Genomic DNA, 22,248 nt, shown 5'->3' with positions numbered 1-22,248 from the left:
GAAGAGGTTAATTCCAATCCAGAGCCAATGATTTCTCATGTATCAGCTAAAAATTCCCTAAATACAGCTTTACATTATATTGCACAACAGTGATTCAGTAATCAGTTGTGTTATTTATAAAACAGTGGAAGGATTATGCTGCAGAATGCCACTTTTCATCATGAAAATTGATTTGATGGTGGATGTAAATCTATATGTTTTGTGTGAAAATAAAATTTTAAAGGCAAATTTGTATAGTTCTCCACTTTAACCAACTTTTTTGATTAACTGACCAACTACTGTTGTCGATTGTGTCATATAAGAGGTATTCTATTGTTATTTCTTTCTGAGACTTGTACACATAACACCCACCCACCAACCTCTGATGAAAAATTATCTTTCATCAGAAATGGGTGTTATGATCTGTTAAAAACTTTAGTTCTGAAAATACTAATTTCTTCTGAACTAGTTTGTTATTAAGATGATTTTTTATTTAACACTGAAAACACTTCAATTTGATCTGTAGCTTTCACAAACTTTTGTAAATCTCCATATGTGAAGAGAAGGCCAGAATGTCATGCTTTAAGGCACAGTATGTTAATAACTAGAAAAATTAAATGTGGGGGATTCTATATACTTTGTTTGATATCGTATGGTAGGTCACATTTGCTAGGAACTGCCAGTTGAATATTCCTGGCCTAAAGAAAAATTTTCACATGAGGATCTTCACTCCTCCTCCTCATTCCATTTTTTGTTAATAATTCAAACATTTAATTAATTAATTTTTTGTTACTGTTTTAATTTTTCTTCATTATGCTGCAGAATGCCACTTTTCATCATGAAAATTGATTTGATGGTGGATGTAAATCTATATGTTTTGTGTGAAAATAAAATTTTAAAGGCAAATTTGTATAGTTCTCCACTTTAACCAACTTTTTTGATTAACTGACCAACTACTGTTATCGATTGTGTCATATAAGAGGTATTCTATTGTTATTTCTTTCTGAGACTTGTACACATAACACCCACCCACCAACCTCTGATGAAAAATTATCTTTCATCAGAAATGGGTGTTATGATCTGTTAAAAACTTTAGTTCTGAAAATACTAATTTCTTCTGAACTAGTTTGTTATTAAGATGATTTTTTATTTAACACTGAAAACACTTCAATTTGATCTGTAGCTTTCACAAACTTTTGTAAATCTCCATATGTGAAGAGAAGGCCAGAATGTCATGCTTTAAGGCACAGTATGTTAATAACTAGAAAAATTAAATGTGGGGGATTCTATATACTTTGTTTGATATCGTATGGTAGGTCACATTTGCTAGGAACTGCCAGTTGAATATTCCTGGCCTAAAGAAAAATTTTCTCATGAGGATCTTCACTCCTCCTCCTCATTCCATTTTTTGTTAATAATTCAAACATTTAATTAATTAATTTTTTGTTACTGTTTTAATTTTTCTTGCATTATATACACATACTAATATTTTCACTCCTAACTAAACATTGCTCTTAATCTTTTTGAATTCAGTAGTCTTTATAAATCCCCAATTTTTTTTTTTTTTTTTTTTCATTATTAATTTTATTTCACTTCTAATTGCCTTTACTTTGCATCAAATATAAAATTTGTATCTTGTCATACAGGTTACTAATTTGAGGTGTTAGGTTGAAATTGGTTTGTAATCTGTGAAGCAGTTCTGTTCATTCAAATTAAACACTTTAGCATTCTCAGATTTTAAGCACTTAATTGTGCACATGTTGACTTAAATTTTTTTATGATGCTAAATCTTAACTGTGTGATTGATTGATTTCAGGGAATGTTAATATATAAATTTATCTTTAGGAGCTAGAAAAATTAGACCCTGATGACATCCTGAATCGACAGGTAGAAGAACTTGACCGAGAGAGGAAAGAACTACAAGCCAAGCTTAAAAAACAAGAAAGGAAGGTAAAAAGGTTTTTAAGTGTAATTCTCTAAATTTTTAGTTTTCATAATGATTTCAAGGTTTGGCTTTAAGATATCAGTTAAAAAAGTTTAATTGGAAGTGTAAAAGCAACAACTTATCTTGGAATAATGTTAAAAGATTATTTTTCAGCCCACTCTGAAGATTTCTCTGACACTCGTAATCGATCTGTGGCATTCCGCTTGCCAAATATGACAGAATTGACGAATTTTGAGTGCATTGAAGATGATCATTTAATCACCTTAAAATAACTGAAATAAGTTTTGTCATTAATATAGCCATAAGCAACAGGCAAGCAGGCAAGTATTTCAAGGTTGTAATTTAATTATTTTAAAAGCAGACCTTTAATCCATTTTAAAATTATTATTGGCACACAAGTCCTTCCATTTGAGTGAATTTTACATAACACTTTGAAAAGATTTACATCACTGCTGTACAATGTACACTTTTAAGGGAAGAGAAATGGATATAATGGATATAAAGCAGTCATGGATATCATCATCATGAACTTTGTCCGGCTTAGGTCTTTTAAGACCTGTTCCATTGTAGCTCTTGGAGGTGGTCTTGATCTCGCCATTGTTGTCTTGGTCGACCAACATCTCTCTTCCCCGTAGGTTTGTAGTTAAAGGCTAATTTTGGGATCTGGTCTGGGTTCATTCTTTCTACGTGGCTGATCCATTTTTCCTGATACCGTTTTATGTCATTACTATGTTATCTACTTTTAATTTCTTGTGGATATCTATATTTCTTTGGTGGTCTAGTCTTGTAAAGCCTAATAATGATCTTAAAAATTTCATTTGTGCTGCTTCTAGTTTGTGTGCATCTTTCTTATTTATGACCCAAGTCTCACAGCTGTAGAAGAGGGCTGGTTTTGAAGTGATGTTGTGCAGTCGTAATTTTGTTTCAGTTGTCATTTGTTTTCCGAAGTGGCAATTAATCGTTCCATTCATTTTATTATATTTTTGTAGTTTAATGTGGATGTCTTTCCCTTCATTTGATATTAAACTTCCCAAATAGGTGAAGTCAGATATTTGTTCTATTATTTTATCATCAATAACAATTTTGACTCTTTGTATGTTTTTTCCATATAATCCCATTGATTTTGTTTTTGAGGTGGAGAGGTGCCTCCGTAGCCAGGTGGGAAGGAGCAGCAGTGCGTAGCACACGCTTCTTGATTAGACCGGGGTTCGAGCCCGTCACCACCAAATACGGAGGATGCGGAAAGGTCAGGAATGACCACCGCATATTCAAGGAGCAATATGGCCTTAGTTGCTAATGCTCCTAAAAAAAAAAAAAAAAAAAAAACAAAATTTGAGGTGGAGATTTTCATCTCGTACTTTTTACCCATTTTATTAAGTTCATGTGCTGCTATTTGTAGTTCATCTTTGGATTATGCCATTATAACTTGATCATCAGCATATAATATAGTTTGGATTTTATTCCTGTTGCTCAATAGTATTCCATTGTTAATTGTTTGTTTCCATTCTTTAAGAATTTTATTGATGTAGATATTAAATAAATTTGGTGATAGTCCACGTCCTTGTTTCACTCCTTTATTCGTGTTAATTGGGTCTGATAGTTGGCCATTAGAATATTTTATACAGACTTTTTGAGTTTTTATATAGGCTTTGGATTGCTTTCCGGAGTTGGGTTGGAATGTTTTCTTCACGTAGAATCTGCCAAAGTTTTTCCCGGTTTACATTGTCATATGCTTTTTCATAATCAATGAAGAGCAGAAATGTTGGTAGATTGAATTCTCTTCTTTTCTCCAAAATTTGCTGTAGTGAGAAAATGGCACCTATTGTGCTTCTCCCTTTTCTGAACCCACACAGTCATGGACATAATTGTAGAAATTACTAGGGTTTTTATATCAGCTATACTGATGATACTCGTCGCACAGATGAAGAATGCATGGGATACATAAAAATTATTGGGTGATATAAAAGCCTACAGAAGATATAAATCATGGAATCAAGTGCCTAAGGAGGTTAGGCAAGCTACTTTGCCAAGTCTCTGGCAAAGAGTACAAAGATAAACAACAAAGATTTGTGTACTTAGGAAATTACTAGAAGGAAGGGACTGAATCACATTGGTCCACTAGATATGAATGGTTTAACCATCGATGAACCTTCACAGATTGCTGACAAACTGAATTGTTATTTTGCCTCTGCATTTGCAGATGAGGACTTTTTTAGAGATGGGGATACCAGGAATCTATCAAATACTAATTGATATATATATCCTGCTAGTTACAAAAACAGATGGACAAAGATAGTTCCGCAAACATCATATATAGAGAGAAATGGTACCCTCTTTTATATGCATTCTTGACAAATACGATTGTTGATGTGGGTGCCAGATTGCTTTTGTAATATATCTGGATTGTAAAATTTATTATTCTTTTTCTTAATGTTCCAGATTCTAAAAGATTGTAGAGATTCTAAAAAAATATTCTAAAAGATTGTAGATTGTAGAGTGCCTAATTTTACAGTTTACTGCATAATTTTTCATTTTGATGTAGTGTGCAATCTAGCTATTGTGATCCTGAAGTTTGAGTTGGTCTTTATTTTATTGTCTTCTGTTGTCTTCAAATTCAAAGCAAAGGCCTTTTTTTTTTTTTTTTTTTGCAGTTGTGATTTTATTCAGATATCAGGAACCATGTATTTTAAAAACATAGTATTGTCACATTGTGTTCAAAATGCAGTAGAATGCTCCAAATGCAGTATATAACTTAAATTCTTCAGTTAAAGTTAGTTTCAAGTCCAAAATCTATTAAAAAAAACTTAATTTTTATTATGAATTTCTGATTGAGTTCTAAATATTTTATATAGCCAAGCAAATTTGACTTTTTTCTATATGGTATGCTTGGTTGGCCGAATGATGGCCAAATTGTTCCTCCATTATTTCCTGTTGTAATTTCAATTTATGGTTTACCTGCTTACTTTGTAAAAACAACTGATATTGGTGTCTAGTTGGGGTGATGTGAAAAAGAAAAGTCAGAAATTGTGATTTTAATTTATTTTTTACTGCAATAAAGACAATCATTCTTGTTCCAATTTTACTCTTTTTTTCCTGCATACTGAAAGTTTACTATAGCCTTTCTCAACTTTTTAAGTAAGTGACTGAATTGTTTTATAGATTGACCATCTTGAACGAGCAAAAAGACTAGAAGAAATACCTCTACTTCAGAAAATTTATGAGGAATTCAAAGTGGAAGACCAACGATTTTGGGAACAGCAAGAGATAGAAAGGGTACTTATATAAATTTTATACCTTATGTAACTGATTAATTTATTTTGTACCTATTATTTTAAAATAGTGTGAGATTTTTTTTTTTTTTTTTTTTATGATTTCTAAGTTCTGACTTCACTGCGATTTGTGGTTAGAATTGCCGTGTGATAATTTACCTGTAATTTATGAAAGAAATAATCTACAAAGGTTGGTGCCAATGTCAGATTATTCTATCAGGCCATCCTATTGAAAAATAATGGCTACAGTAAAGGAACATTCCAACCACTTGATGCTAGGCTAGGTCAGTTCTGATTTAGAACGTCATCTAATATTTGGAAACAGTTCTTATTTGAAAAACTGATATCTTCCTTGTTGCAAGCAAAATTAGAAGTTGAAGGGGTTGCTCAAGAGTATCACATTCTCCTTGTTCCACCACTTCAACTCCGGCCCCGAGTGCCAAGCGATATTAGTGACCACAGCGCCTTTTCATAGTGATTATCTGATACGCTTTACTGTAAATAAGTTTCTCCTGAGTTTCGCAAGTCCGTTAACTCTTGAGCATTATAATTAAATAGACCTTTCAATTTATATAACCCAGAAAGGAAAGCACCTTTCTTTAACCCCCTTTTTTTATTTTTCGTTAATACTAACCTTCTCTTCGCTTGGGTCACTAGGCGGCACCGCTCTTGCCTCCACGTGGCGGGGCTGGTAACCTGGGAGAAAAAGGTAATCTCCCGGGGCCAAAAAGAGCACGTCATGAGTAAATCAAACTTGGACTTATCTGGGCTGCCAGATGGACCCCAGTCAACAAAAAACAAAGATAGTTCTATTGCAGGAACTTCAAAACGGCAGAAAACTGACTCTGACATCTATCCTTCTCCAGCTTTCCTGATCATGCACTCAACTGGTGAAAATGCAATTGGCAAAATCTCGCCATTTAGGGTACAGAAGGAATTAGAAAGCAGAGCTGGAACTCCTAAGTCTGTAAAAAGACTTAGGTCAGGAGATATTCTGATCGAGACCTCTAATAGTAAACACTCAGAGCGGCTTTTGAATATTAATCTCTTTGCTGGAATACCAGTTACTGTGACACCCCACAGATCACTGAACACCTCTAAAGGAGTGATCTCTGATTGGGATTTAATAGATGTATCCGAAGAGGAGATGCTTGAAGAACTTAGAGAAGAAGGCGTTATACAGGTCAAGAGAATTTCCACCAGAAAAGAAGGAGTTGTGACTCTTACACGTAATCTCATTTTGACCTTTAATACACCACATCGCCCAGCATCCATTAAGGCTGGATATCTGGTCTGTAATGTCAGACCTTATATTCCAAATCCCCTACGGTGTGTCCGATGCCAGAAGTACGGACATTCCCAGACAGCTTGCCGGGGAACTCCTGCTTGTGCAAAGTGCGGGTCAGTTGAACACAACTGCGAAGCCTGTACTGCACCCCAACCGATATGCCCAAACTGCAAAAAAGATCATCCCGCTTACGCAAGAACATGTGAACGCTGGAAAACTGAGAAATTTATTCAGATTTATAAAACCAATCATAACATGTCCTATCAAGAAGCTAAGCAAAATATCTCACCACCAAACCTTGCAAATAGATCTACGTATGCTCAAATCACCAAAAAATTCCAATCAATCGCATCGCAAACTGAACTAACAGTACCCCCAAAAGAGTCTTTCTCGAACTGTGTAAAAACACTGTTCAATGCAACTCAAACTCAGGCAGTCAATACGCCTGTTTCTATACCAATCGAAAATCCCCACTCCCCGGATGAAGAGCACAAAGAAAAACAAATCGTAACTTCTGCTCACCAACAGGAAATGGATACTAAGGAAATACCCACAGATGACCCCGTCCTACACATTTTTGTAGAAGAAGAAATGGAAACAGAAAGGCCCTACTTTCGAAAGAAAGATAAAAACAAGAGTGAAAAACAGAGAACCTCAGCACCAAGAAAACGCTCGGAAAGTCTAACTAGAGATAAACAATGAACACAATAATTCAGTGGAATTGTCGTGGTTTCCGTGCCAATATTAATGACCTGTACGACCTTACCTATAAATATACACCAATATGTCTCCTGCCTCCAAGAGACATATTTCAAACCTCAAGACACACCAAAACTGTCTCATTACAATATCTTTAGAAAAGATAGAACCGTTCAAAATACTGCTCATGGTGGCGTAGCTGTTATAACAAACCCACATGTTCCCGTCAAACAGGTCTTACTGAACTCTCCCCTCGAGGCAATAGCGGTCCGTGTAGTTGCTAACATCCATATTACAATCTGCTCCCTATATATTCCACCAAGCCTTTCCATCCAACAAAATGATCTAAACAACCTCATAGCTCAACTCCCCACACCTTTCCTCATTCTGGGAGACTTAATGGTCATCACACACTATGGGGTAACAACAATATTGACCAAAGAGGAAAGCTAATTGAAAAAGTTTTAGATGATAACAACCTTCTCCTTCTAAATGACGGGTCACCTACTTATGTTAACCTTCCTTCCGGAACATATACTGCAATAGACTTGTCTATCTGTTCAGCAACTTTGTATCCTACTCTAAAGTGGATGGCAAAAAATGATCCACTGCATAGTGATCATTTTCCCATTACGATTGAATTACTGAATAAGCCCTCTTATCATCTTACTAGAATTCCTCGGTGGCTAATTGATAAAGCAGATTGGGAGATGTATAAAAAATTAGCTAAACTGGATCCTGAAATTATACAAAAATCCCCAACCGGAGAAGTGATTGAGTATGTCACAAAAACTATATTACATGCAGCAAGAAAAGCTATACCAAAATCCTCCTCAAAATTACCTGAACACCCAAAAATCTGGTGGAGTGACGAATGCAGTGTAACAAAAAGAGACCAAAATAAAGCTTGGAATACTATCAGGCGCTATCCAACCACCGCTAATCTCATTCAGTTTAAACGCGTTAGAGCAAGAGCGAGGTACATTAGACGCAGTAATAAAAAGGCCGCTTGGATTCGCTTCACTTCAACCATCAATCAAGCAACTCCCACACATAAAATTTGGAAAACAATCAGGAAAATGAGTGGTAAATATCAAATGACACCTCAGCCTATCATGGAATGGAGAGGGCAGAACATTTCTGACCCTACCCAAATTGCCAATGTACTAGGAGAAACTTTTGCCAAAACATCAGCAACAGAAAGTTACATACCAGCCTTCAGAAGATTCAAAGCAATTTCAGAAAAACAAAAGTTAAACTTTTCTTCAAAAGCAGAAGATCAATATAACTTGCCATTCACTATCTACGAACTACATAGAGCCTTGTCAACATCTAGGCGTAGCGCTGTAGGACCAGATAATATCCATTATTCGATGATACAGGAACTAAGTGCTGATTCACTGCAGTCACTTCTTGATCTGTTCAGTAGGCTCTACCGGGAAGACACATTCCCTGAACAATGGCACCACGCTACAGTCCTTGCATTCCTTAAACCAGGAAAAGACCCGACAAACCCTACTAGCTGTAGACCCATTGCCTTGACCAGTTGCCTTTGCAAAATTCTTGAAAAGATGGTGAACCGTCGACTGATATGGTACCTGGAAAATTTCAATCTCTTACATCCTGCACAATTCGGCATTCGACAAAACAGATCAACACTAGATATATTAGTAAGACTAGAGAATTCCATTCGGAATGCATTCCTTAGATCGGAACACCATGTAATGGTTTGCTTTGACATCAGCAAGGCCTATGATTCCACGTGGAAGTATGGAATACTCCGCGAACTACATCGCCATGGACTTCGGGGCCATCTCCCGATTTTCATACGCAACTTCCTAGACAAGAGAACTTTCCAGGTTCGATTTAAAACTTCGCTGTCCAAACTATTTTTTCAAGAAGAAGGAGTTCCCCAGGGCTCTGTACTCAGTGCTACACGCTTTATAATTGCGATAAACACCATTGCTGAACAACTTCCGAACACTATCGATAAGGCACTGTTCGTAGATGACCTTAGTATTTCTTGCCATGCGAAAAACATGAATACGATCGAGAGACAATTACAAGGGGCAATAAATAAGATCAGTACATGGGCACAAACCAATGGTTTTCAGCTTTGTTCTCAAAAAACGTTGTATATCCATTTTTGCCGATAACGTAAATTGCACCTACACCCGGAACTACAACTGAATGGAAAACCAATAGCAGTTCAACCCAGCATACGATTCTTAGGAATCACCTTAGATCATAAACTTACCCTCCTGGAACATATTAAAAGACTAAGAACATCCTGCCAACAAAAATTAAATATCATCCGGGTTCTCTCAGCAACAAAGTGGGGAGCTGATCGCCTTACCTTATTACGGCTATACAGATCTTTAATAAGATCAAAACTTGATTATGGGGCCCCAGTATATATATAGCTCAGCAAGGCCTAGTGTCCTTCGCTGGCTTGATCCTCTCCATCATAGTGCAATACGCATTGCTCTAGGAGCATATCACACGTCTCCAATACATAGTCTATATGCCGAAGCTCACGAACCCCCCCTCTCTCTATCAGAAGGCAACAACTTATATTACGCTATGCATATAAAATTAGATCTATGCCTGAACACCCAAATTGGGAATTACTTTTCACTCCACAATACAGCAGGTTATACCATAACCGCCTTACTACTAACAGACCGTTAGGTATAAGAATAAGACATCTTCTAGAAGAACTTAATCTGAGTTTTGATAATATCGCATATACCCCTCCACTACTCCTTCCACCGTGGAGAATTACTCCACCTTTATGTGATAAATACCTTCATAAATGGGATAAATCTGCACTACATAAAGAAAATTTCTTGCAATTGTACCTTGCAGTGGTGGAGCAGTTTCCAAACTTCATTGTAGTTCATACAGATGGGTCAAAGAATGAAGCCCACGTTGGAATTGCCGCAGTTTTCCCAAACATAACATTAGCCTACAAACTGCCACATGAGTTCAGTATCTTTTCTGCTGAACTAATGGCAATTCAGGTTGCACTGAAGCATATCGAGTCCTCCAATATTGAAAGCAGTATAATATTCTCTGATTCTCTAAGTGCACTTCAAGCCCTGGAAAACACCATGAACATCACCCACCCAGTCGTTAAAGAAATAACAAACTCTTTATATACCTTATCTGAGCTTGGAAAAACCATACACTTCTGTTGGGTCCCAGGACATATGGGAATTCCAGAAAATGAATTAGCGGACAATGCCGCAAAAGCGGCCGACTTACCACCTGATGTACAGTGGAGAGTTCCACATCAAGATTATAGACAAATAATACAGGAAAAATGCATGTACCAGTGGCAATCAACATGGCAAAACCAACTTGAAAATAAGCTTTGAAGTATCAAGCCAAATCTTGAGCAATGGCCTTCAAGCCTCAGTGCAATTCGGCAACAGGAGGTAATACTAGCCCGTCTCCGAATAGGTCACACTAATATTACTCATGGTTATCTTTTAAGAGGAGAGAATCACCCCCAGTGTGATCACTGTGAAACAGTGCTTTCAGTGAAACATATCCTTGTGGAATGCACAAAATTTGCAATAGAACGCCAGAATATCTTCACTCCAGCCACAACTGAAGACCCACTAACGCTTATTTCACTTTTGGGCAATAAAACCAATGTCTCAAAGATTTTTACCTTTCTCAAAGCGATCAATATATACCACCTCATTTAGCTAGTCAAAAATCAGTTTCCTGACTCTCGATCTATAAAGAAATAGCATAAATACTAACCTATGTATGGCACACTATGGCCATAGACGCTCATGCGCCAAAAAAATCCCCAACCAACCAACCAAACAAACAAGCTTCAACTCCCCCCCCTCCCTTGCCGTTACTTCTGGTTGCCTTCAATGTTGTTATTATCAGTTCCAGCCAGGCAAGCAACCAACGGTTAGATGACTGGACCAAATAACATCGGCCACCCCAAATTTCATTAAAAGCTGACCAATAGAAATTTGACCGTTATTATTCCTTTGTGTCTGTCCAGATCTAACAATTCAAATTCCAATTGATGGATTTTCATTAAATTTTGTATTTGTGCCATTTTAGAAAGATATGTCGAGCCATCCCAAACTACATTCAAATTAGACCAATAAAATTCAGGTTATTAATAATATTATAATTTTTTTTTCTAATTGTTATTTTTCTTCGTACATAACACATCATGTAGGCTATCCATAATACTGTTTGTTTTAACTAAGCACTGGATATTACAGTTGTTACCATGTGCTGGTTGGAGGAATGAATGGACACTGGCGGATGTACAGAAACAGAATTTTCTTGGTTCGTGGATAAAAGCCATTGGTTTTTTTTTTTTTTTTTTTGTTAAAAAATTGCGAATTATTACTAGTTGCTAATGTGCCTGAAGTGTAGCACACTGCATACATTAACTTGATATATAAGAATTTGATTTCAGACCCCCCCCCCTTTTTTTTTTTTTTTAATACTATTTCGCCATTGGTGGATGCAATAGTTTAAATGTATTAAATGACATAGGCACTATTAGTGTATTATTATTTTTTTAAATGATGATATTCTTTAAAACAAAAATACTGAACAGCAGTGCTTCATATATTTAAAAAATAAAATTTAATTATTAATTAAAATAAAATCAAAATTCAAAACTGTCACTTTGTTATAATGATCTCACACTTCACATTCCAAATGGTACGTTTCCAGGGACTTTGATTTAAAGAACAACTCAGCCACATAATCTAATTGCCATCAATCTGAGTCATTATTTGATGTAATCTGATCATTGGCTCACACAGGCAATATGAAATCGGTCACATAGCCGTAATTTTCCTGAGAAGTTTGCTCAAGTTACAACATTTACTTGTGAGATAACACTATAATGTATAGGCAATGGGAAAGAGAAATTCCACCCTGTGGATTCTTGAAGAGAAATTAACAGATTCTGTTAATTTCTGAGTCATTAACAGATATCCCTTCAGTTACACAGTTAAGTAATGGAAATCTTGGAATCTTAAAAATCGTTTTCCATTGCAAATAGTGCAATTGCTAAGTTACACATTCTAAATATGACTATGGGAATTGCTTCTCTTCACCCCCTAGGCGCCTCCGTAACCAGGTGGGAAGGAGCAGCAGTGCATAGTACATGCTTCTTGATTAGACCGGGGTTCGAGCCCATCACCACCAAATACGGAGGATGTGGAAAGGTCGGGAATGACCACCGCATATCCCCGAGCAATATGGCCTTAGTTGCTAAAGCTCCAAATAACAAACAGTAAACAACTCTTCACCCCCCACCTCAGGATGCACCACATTGGGTTTTTCATGAAACAACTGAATTTTACAGAACAACAATATAATTATTGAGAAATGTTTCCATTGCTTTTAGTTTTTTTTTTTGCCATTCTAAATATGGTTTCATTCTTGAAAAGAATTTTACGTTTACAAAAATTTTTAACTCAGTGTATCACGACTGACAAATACGGTAGGTAGTTGCTCTCTTCCAGCTCACAAAGAAAAAGGTATAGTTTTGCGAGTACCCCATGTATAATAAACATTTGAAACTGAAGATATACAGTAATTATTCTTGGATAACTGCTGTTTAAAAATATTTAATCATCTTAATTGAAGAGATATCCTGCTGAAGAGCAGGATATCTCTCTTCTTAATTTAAGAAGCTATTTTCTTAAATTAAGAAAAGAATTAAGAAGCTATTTTCTTCTTTTCTTAATTGAAGAGAAGAAAATAGCTCAGTGGTTCACACTGTGGAAACCATTACAGTAGCTAGTTTTGCTCTATGAGAATAGCATTTGGTTCTGCTACTGTCTGTTTCTTCTATTTCATTATTTATGTCTTAGGAGACTTGTTCACTCTTGTATTATATCTGAAACTGAGGAATGATATATTGTGGTTGTTCTCTCTCTCTCTCTCTCTCTCTCTCTCACACACACACACACACAAAATGTTTTACAGGCGCGACTTCATGTGGGAAATGCATGAACTAATTTTGATGGGACAATTCTGGATTTTCAGAAGAAATGTGACCTCAAAGATGCTATCTACACTATCAGTTGTGCTTGGGACTCTGAGAAATGAAACATTACGACGGAATTGTTGGAGAAAGTTGTGGCCAGCTGTGATATTTGAGAAGTCCTCTGTCGAATTTGAGGAGTTTCCGGGCAATAGTCAGCTGTCAGTAGCACTGTTTATGATGAAATCTGTGAGTTAGTTGACTAAATGAATTTGCCTTGAGATGAAGTCAACGACTAGCTTGTTGTGGATGAAGATATACCAGTAACTCATGCACTGAATATGGAAGACATTATAGAAGCTGTTGTAAATCATGGAAAAATGAAAGTTGCAGAGGAGGAAGAAAGCGATGATGGTGTGTGTCAGGTGGGAAAAGTATCCTGGCAGAGAGCTACTGCAGCATTTGAAACTTTAATAGCTTTTGCAGAATAGCAATCCTTCTTCACTTCTCAGCATCTTATGCAGCTTCACATCATGCATAACTTGACTTTGTCTGAGAGATGTAAGACCTCAAAGTAAGGTGATATTTGTTTATTTTTGAAGAATGCTGAAAACAAGTTTGGCAGCACAACATCATCTACTGATGCAGATCCAAAACCATCTACAGACCCTCCTGATCCTGTCACAGCTACATCAGCAGATCCTGACTATCCTCATGTGATGTTCACCCAGTAAACTCTCTACCTACTGCAACAGTTTTGAGTGTGTTTTTTTGTAAGTTACTGTATTCAAAAAGCGGTTTCTATAATAAAACTCAGTTTCTTTAGTAAAATCTGTCTGTTTATCTTAATTTTCTAAGTATTGGGCTTAGTATAATAGTCAAGTATTTTTTTTTTTAATACTAATTCTCAAGCAACCAGAAACTAAAGTTATCTGGCACCTACCAATCCCCACGAGTGCCAGTTAACTGGGAGTCTATTGTACTACAATGCATTAAGAGTCCCCAAAAAGTTGTGGCAGAAATTTTTTTTTTTTTTTTTTTTTAAGATCAGGATACAGAAATCAGATTGATTTGTTTAATACTTATTCCTTTCCTTACTGTTCTGTACATATCATAATTTCAAGGTGTAACGTCTTGCTGCATGAATATAAATAAATAAATTTTCTGTTTATACTCCTGGACGACCAAATGGTCAGAGCAGTTCATGAGATAGACAGAATGCAAGAAACAGCACCATATTCAGCAGTCACGGGCTTGAACCCCGGTCACTCGAGGCACGTGTACTTATGCACTCGCATGCTTGACTACTCGGCTACGGCACTAAATATACACAATTTATTTAGACTATCCTCACACCTCTTATCTACTGAGCATCATGTTATGGTGAACATTTCACATTCAGGATTGTGATTTTTCGTGTGGTGCAGATTGTTTTTTTTTTTTTTTTTTAATTATTATTTTTTTAATTTTGTGGTGTTAAGGTATTATTTTTAGGGATTCTATTGATTTTTTTTACTGAGCATTATTATTTTGATTGTACGTATGATTAGCAAGCATGTTTTAATAATGCTCAGGAAAGCCGACCTGGTTAAAAAGGCAGGAAATATTCATTTCAGTAGCTCATATGAGACTGATTTTTCACTTGGAATGGGGATACAGTATGAAAAAATATTGTGTGTAGGAGAAAGTAGCAACATTACAGACTATGAGAAAATAAACAATTTAAAATCAGGTAACTATAATTATTAGATTAAATAAATTTTGCAAATATATATAATTAGCTTTATCAAAACCATTTCCTAACAGATATAAAGCATAATTTTCATTCCAATAATAGAAACATGTGAAACCTTTAAATTTCCTAGCAGCCTGTGAACCAGTATTGTTAGGTTTAGTTGCATTACAGAATGTAATGAGTGTTCAAAAAATTTATTGCACTAAATACTAAAACCATTGTGCAGCTGCACAGGCATGCAGTGTAGAGGGATCACTGGTTGTGTACCATTCCTCTTTGGTACAAAAAAAAAATTACTCGGTGATTCTAGTACTCTAAAGTTATTTTACATCAGACAGTTTTCTGAGGAATTTATAATTTCTTTTTGTTCCGTAATTTGTATATGCTGACCTGAAAAAGAGGAAATTAAGACGTGCCCAACCTCGACCAGGAAGGATTTTTTGGAGATCAGAGGTATATTTGGTTCCTAAAATCAACTATTCCCTAGGTATGGTTTTTGCAAAAAAATCAATGTTACTGCTTACTGTTGGTATATATAATGGATAAATATTCTGTTACTATGGTACAAGCAGGTAGTGTAAGTGTATTGAGTAGATTTGTTCATTCAACTGCAGTTATTATTTATTTATTGTATTTTAAAATCTATTCTAAATGAATTATGGCCAAGAAATTTTCTTTGTTTTATATTTCATTGTGTTTCCTATACGATTTTCCGAACTCATGAATTATTTTATGGTGGCTGCAGCACCTAATAATACTGCAAAATGTCAGTGTACATTGTTCCATATATATTTGGAATTTGGAGAGTACACAGACAAGATAGGAAGGGAGGAGGGGTTATGCTGTTAATTAATAAAATCAAAGAAAGTGCATCCAGTTGACATAGATGGACAGTGCAATTTTGAGTCAGTTTGGTGTGACATAAGCACTAGGAAAGCAAAAATAAGAGTAGGAGTGTGTTATAGGCCTAGGGACTCGAATGAGTACAACGAACACTTGTACAGAGAAATAGAATAGGCCAGTAAATCAGAATGTCTTATAATGGAGGATTTAAATTTTTCATTTATTGACTGGAACTTGTGGGTTGGTCACTCACATCCATTAAATCCACAAGACTTTTGTGGATTTATTGGATTGATTGTTTTCAGCAGTAGCATGTTCGAGAGGCAACCAGAGAGGGTAATACTCATGATCTGGTTATCATCAGTGATCATTTATGTATTAAGGATTTGCAGATAAAGGAACCACTAGGTGGCAGTGATCACAGTGTACTGATGTGGGATTTACTTAGAGATATAATTAACATCAGGGGGTAAAGGAAAGGGTTTTTGATTCTGTAAAGGTGACTACAGTATTCTGAGACAGTTTTTAAATTCTTCTGTATAGTGGGACCAACTGATGTTATCAACAGCAAATTCCAAGTGGGAAGCATTCAAGGAATTAATCGTGGAAGTTACTAGACTTTTTGTACCTATTAAGAAATATTTTTCAAGGTTTAGGCCTAAATGGTTGTCAAATGAACTAATGAGACTCGTGGCAGAGAAGAAAAATGCATGGGATGCATATAAGACCTATAAGAAAAATGCATGGGATGCATATCAAGCAACACAGAAGCTTATGGCAGATATAAGCTAGTCTGTAGTTAGGCAGGCGAAGGCAGATTATGAGAAATCCTTGGCAAAAGATGCTAAGAAAAACAGCAAGGATTTCTTTACTTATATAAACTCTAGAAGAATGGGAATGAATCAGATTGGTCCACTTGATATCAGTGGTTCAACTGTTGATGATCCTGCTCAGATAGCAAAGAAACTGAATGAGTCTTTTACATCTACATTCACACATGAGGGGGTTAAGGAAGGAAAATGCCAGACGTTTATAAAATTGTAACATGGTGCTTAATGATTGTCACTGGGTGGAATCTGCTCACATGCATGGCACTAGACATTCTCCAAATAGAAATCATGATATGTGAATGCATTCCAGAAGTTGAAACATAATAAAGGAACCTGGGGGTGGATGAAATCTATCCAGTTATATTAAAGGGGGCAGCAAAGGAACTAAGCAAACCGTTAGTATCCTTGGACTCAGGGGAAGTCACCACGGACTGGAGACATGCAAATATATACCCAATTCCCAAAGGGGGATCGAAGGGTGACATGAGTAATTACAGTTTAACTTCTGTTCTGGGTAAAATAATGGAATCACTGGTTAAAGATCCATTGCAGGATCATCTAGACAAGACTGCAGCAATAATTCAGACACAGCATGGGTTTGTTAAAGGAAAATTTTGTCTGACAAATATGGTTGGATACTATGATGTGGTTACAAAGGAACTGGATGCAAAAAGTAATTTTGATATCATATACTTGGATTTCAGGAAAGCTTTTAACACTGTGTTGCCCATGGATGACTACTGTACAAATTGGAGCAGGTTGGTATTAAGGGTAAGTTCTTACAATGGATAAAAGGGTGGTTGAGTTTGAGAAGACAGAGGATGGTAATCAGTGGACCCTGCTGTTCTTGGACTAATGTTATTAGTGGAATCCCACAAGGTTCGGAGTTGGGCCAACTGTTGTTTTGTATATTTATCGCCGACTGGGCTAGCCAGGTGGGTCAAGTGCTTGCCTGGCAACTCAAAGGTTGCAGGTTCGAATCATGCCTCGGGCTTGGATCAGAGTAAAATGCGAAAACCTTGGGAGGTGCATTATGGCCACAGAAGCCGATGTGCCAACAACTAACAAAAAAAAAAAAAAAAGTATATTTATCAATGATATTTATGAAGGTATATCAGGCTTAGTGTCGAAGTTTGCAGATGATACAAAGTTTGCAGGGTTGTTACTGACAGTAATGGCAGTGTGCTGCTGCAACAGGATCTAGAAAATTTGGGCAGATGGGCTTAGAAGTGCCAAATGAAGTTTAACATTGACAAATGCAAAGTACTGCATATGAGTAGAAGTAACCTGAGAGGAATGCACCAACTGGATGGTACTACTACACTCAGGGTGGTAGAAAATGAAAAATACCTGGGAGTAATTGCGCAGTCAGATATGAAGTTTTCCGAGCAATGTGGACAGGCTGCAATAGGAGGTCATGGGATTTTGTCAATGATGTACAGGAATTTTGCTAGCAGGGAAAATGAGGTAATTATGCCTTTGTTATAAGGCAGTGGTCAGGAGGTCAGGAGTGGTCAGGTCTGGAGGCCTCATTTTAGGAAGGATGTAGATTCGCTTCTACAGAGAAACAAGTCCTGTTTACAAAAATTACTCTGCAACCGAATACCAAATATATATAGAAGTGAATATGCACCCATCAATAGTTAATTTCCCATTTTGGAAATATGGTCGCAGGATGTACAGTAGATATGAGTATATAGTATTCACTTTTTCCAGTTTTGAGTATGAAATTGCTATTTTTAATCTTTGAACACCTATTTTTTTTTCATAATTTGTTTTGGGAGAATTGATCATACCCACAGTCTGCTGTACTTTATTATTAGCTTATATAATATTGGTAATGTCTTTCTGTGTGTTTAATTTATTAATTAAACTTTATTATATGTATGGCAGCCTGGTTGAAACCTACTGCTATAATGCCCTGATCCATGGGCTGAGTTATTGCAGTTGTGTTCCTGGCCAGAAACTCTGATCTTGCCAGTTTTTTTGTTAGTTTTGCTTGTTAGTTTTTTTTTTTTTTTGGTAATAAATTAATTAATGATATTCATTCAATTTATAGATTAGACTGATGAAAGAAGAAAGGCAGCTAGCACTTCAACATAGAGAACGCTTAATTAGAATGAAAGAAGACAAAAATAGGTTCTTTGATCGCCTTACTGCAGCACGTACATCAGTTTATACAGTATGTTTTGAATGCTGTCATATTGTTCTGTTAATAATAAATTTTAATTTTCTCTATAAATCCTTTCCAAATAAAGGAAATACTGAAATAACATTAGCAAATAGAAACATTGTTAATAGTTTCTAATGATTACTTTCAGTTTTTTTTTTTTTTTTTTGGGCAGAAAACATTTAAGTATTCAATTATCTCAACAATCAGTTATTCAAGACCCTCTTAGATGTGAAGTAACCTGGGAAAGAATTTTAAAAGCCATTTAAAATAGGTACTACATGGTATTTTGGATGCCCCATGATAGCTTTAATATAGTTACACCCCCCCCCCCCCCCCCAAGTTTGCCCATAACACACTAATAGTGTGTGCTCGTTTTCAGTTTCGATACTAGTACCCAGAAAAAATTGTCAGAATAGTGACCGCTCTTTCTTATGAGAGTACTGTTTAAGTCAAATTGCTAGCCAATTTTTGATAATCAAAACATATCTACTTAAAAGAATAAAATCATAAAAATATATCTCTTGCAGACCTATAATAGTAATGAGCAAGGGAACATTTCCACTCCTTTAAATAATTTATGAAAACTCCATATTTTCTAAAATCGGTTTGATAATACAGTCCATCCGGTTATTTGGGACACATCAGGACTAGTGCATTTTGGCCCAATTAAGCAACTGCCCCAAATATCCAAAGTTTCACGTAAATAGTTAAAAATACAATGTACCCCCCCCCCCCCCACACAATTGGTTCACTGTACTATAAAATCACGTTACGACGAACTCAACATAGTAAAGTATCGTTCACTATACGATGTGCAGTAACCGCCGGTCATGATAACGTTTCTGAATTGAATTTTAATTCTATTAAACAGCGATCCTAATTAGTAAAAATAGGAGGAACATTATCCACATGCTATAAAAGCAAAGACATATTAAGCACAAATTTACCCTTTATTACCTTAACAATTAAAAAATTAAATGATACGTGAAAATCGGAAGAATATGCGTGATAATCGGAATAATTAATACTTACTGTAATATGTACATACAAACTAGTTGACATTTCTGTTCCCTGACATTTGTGGGTGGGGTATAAATTTAAAACAGTAAAAAGATAAGCAATCAATAACAAAGAACACGGAACACACAAATTGCAAGTAACACGATATGTGCAAGTGAGAACAGAGTAACAAGTTACGAAGCTTTAAAAATAGGAATGAAGAGAAGATTTTGAAAATTAATTTTTTTATATGATTGAAGATTTCATGGAAGTGTAAACACATTTCACCACAATAACCCACAGAATTCTAGCTGTCGGTGTTATCGCAAATTCAGTAAGATAGAGTTTACTGTCCGTTTATGATAGATTTCACTCACAGAAAAGCCTAATAAACAGGTGACTGCTAATTGTTTTATGGTTGTGACCTTCAGAATTTCGACCGAACCACATGGTACCACCAGAGACAATCGTAGGGTAATCTCCAGTGCTGCTGTCTCCTGCCCCGATTAAATGGCATGCTGTCCTAATTAAGCGAAGTAAACTCTGGCTATTTTCTCGATTGGTTTCTGTTTTTTAAGATTTGCCCCAAATAAATGGCTGCCATGATTAACCGGTGGCCCACATAACCAGAATCCACTGTATTAGATTAATTACAGAGGAATAGATGCAAAATAGAAAAATTTAAAACTTTTGAATTTTTATCCATTTCCATGGTGAATATATTTTTTTGGGACATTAGGTCAATAATAACCAGAATATTTTTATGCATAATCACTATAGCTGTCAGTGCCTTTTATTTAAGTAGTGTTTTTTATTTCGATTGCATTGATTAGATGATTAGATATATATTATCTAATTTGTATATTAGTACCATATATTCGTATGGTAGAAAGGAAAGTTAAATTTTGTTACATACCATGTGATGCAGCCTTTTTAAGGACTGATATTAGAATTGATGTTAAAGTGTATATTCTTGCCATGCTATGCTTAACATTGAGACGTGTGTGTGTGTGTGTGTGTGTGTATATATATATATATATATATATATATATATATATATATATATCATCTTTTAAAGTATTGTAATTCTTTTCAGATTTAATTTCAGGGTATGACAGAGTTTAGTACTTTTACTCATTATATCTGTTGCCTTGGTGGTAGTATAGTAGTTTTGCCACTTGCCAACTAGATTAAAATCCTACTAGTGAGTTGAAGAATTCTTGAAAGCCTCTTCAGTGATGGACGGTCATGGGTAAAGAGAATAAGTTCACATGCAACCTGAAAATTGGTCCTTGAATACACACTTATCAGGCAGCAGGCAGCAGAAATGTGGCATTAGATGCTTTGTAAAACCAATAGTAACAATGTTGGACTCTTAATTTGTGGTAGACTGCCATTAACTGGTGTTATACTACCCCTTTGCTTATTCGAGGCTTGAAGTGGTGGAACCCATGTTTAGTCTCCAGAGCAAAACTCAGGTACCCCCCCCACCCCATCTATCCCATCATGCAATATGACTGATGTGTTTTGGGGTTATGATGGACATCATGACAAGATCCAGTCTTCCTCACATTTTGAGGGTACAGCTCTAAAATGGTGTTCACAGGCTAGCCGCTATATAGAACACCAGACTGAAACTGTTGGTAACTCTCTTGGAGGCTTCCAAATCAGCTAGTGTATAATCTCACTGCCCCTACTGTGCCAGATAGTGACTGGAGGGAGCCGGAGTAGTGTGTGTGGGGGGGGGGTCATGTCGAGGCCACATTATGTCAAGAAGCTGAGTACATTCTTACCAATTTTAGGATGTGGCACACAAATGTGTGCCACATCCTAAAATTTCATTACTTCATGCAGCATATCCCCCATCTTTTCTCACTACTGAATAGACCATGAATTGTAAAATCAATAGAACAAACTTATTTGTGAAAAGATCTAAACCTTCCATACACTATCCTGTTCATTTCACAAATATACATTCTCAGTTCTAATCTCAGTAATGTCCATTTCCACTTAGTCTGCCAAACCCCATGTACTTTTTCTGGCAGAATCCCAGTTATCAGATAATTCAACTACTGTTCATCTCACTTGTGCAAATTATTCGCTATATGATTCCTTTGCTTCAGAGGTAGTACTTGTGCATATGTCCATTCTGATATTCCTTGTCAGAGACTTAGTAATTTGGAACCTCCTATTTTTGATCTTCTCTGGCTTAAAACCTCTCTACCACATTTCTGTCAGATACATCTGTTGCCTCTATCGTTCTTCCAGCTCCACTGATAACTTGGAACTCTTTGAAACTTTTCTCCAGTCCAACTTTCTTAACAGTAAGATAATTTTCCTTGGTGCTTTTAATGTTCACACCCAAACTGGTTTCCTTTTTCAAGTCACACAAACGCAGCTGGCTGAGATGCTGAGGCTTTTGCAATTACTAATAAACTTGCACAGATTGTTCATTTACCTGTCAGAATAACAGACAATCTTAAGTATGCAGCCAATGTGCTT

The 22,248-nt window shown here is 36.0% G+C and overlaps 1 protein-coding gene across 2 annotated transcripts in view; it reads left to right on the top strand.

Annotated features, from left to right (window-relative positions):
- eIF3a (eukaryotic translation initiation factor 3 subunit a) overlaps positions 1-22,248 on the top strand; it is a 399,865-nt gene that overhangs the window by 201,286 nt on the left and 176,331 nt on the right. For both annotated transcript variants that reach the window (XM_090385008.1, XM_090385009.1), the window contains 3 exons: positions 1,825-1,929; positions 5,084-5,197; positions 18,634-18,756. In XM_090385008.1, the coding sequence (XP_090241134.1) occupies positions 1,825-1,929; positions 5,084-5,197; positions 18,634-18,756 (342 nt within the window). The remainder of the gene's footprint in view (positions 1-1,824; positions 1,930-5,083; positions 5,198-18,633; positions 18,757-22,248) is intronic.

The sequence above is a fragment of the Mastigoproctus giganteus genome, chromosome 11, assembly GCF_048544385.1.
Source record: "Mastigoproctus giganteus isolate SK-2022 chromosome 11, ASM4854438v1, whole genome shotgun sequence".
Taxonomy (NCBI): Eukaryota; Metazoa; Arthropoda; class Arachnida; order Uropygi; family Thelyphonidae; genus Mastigoproctus; species Mastigoproctus giganteus.
Note: the sequence above shows the minus strand (reverse complement) of the source record. Positions and strands in the feature narration are given on the sequence as shown.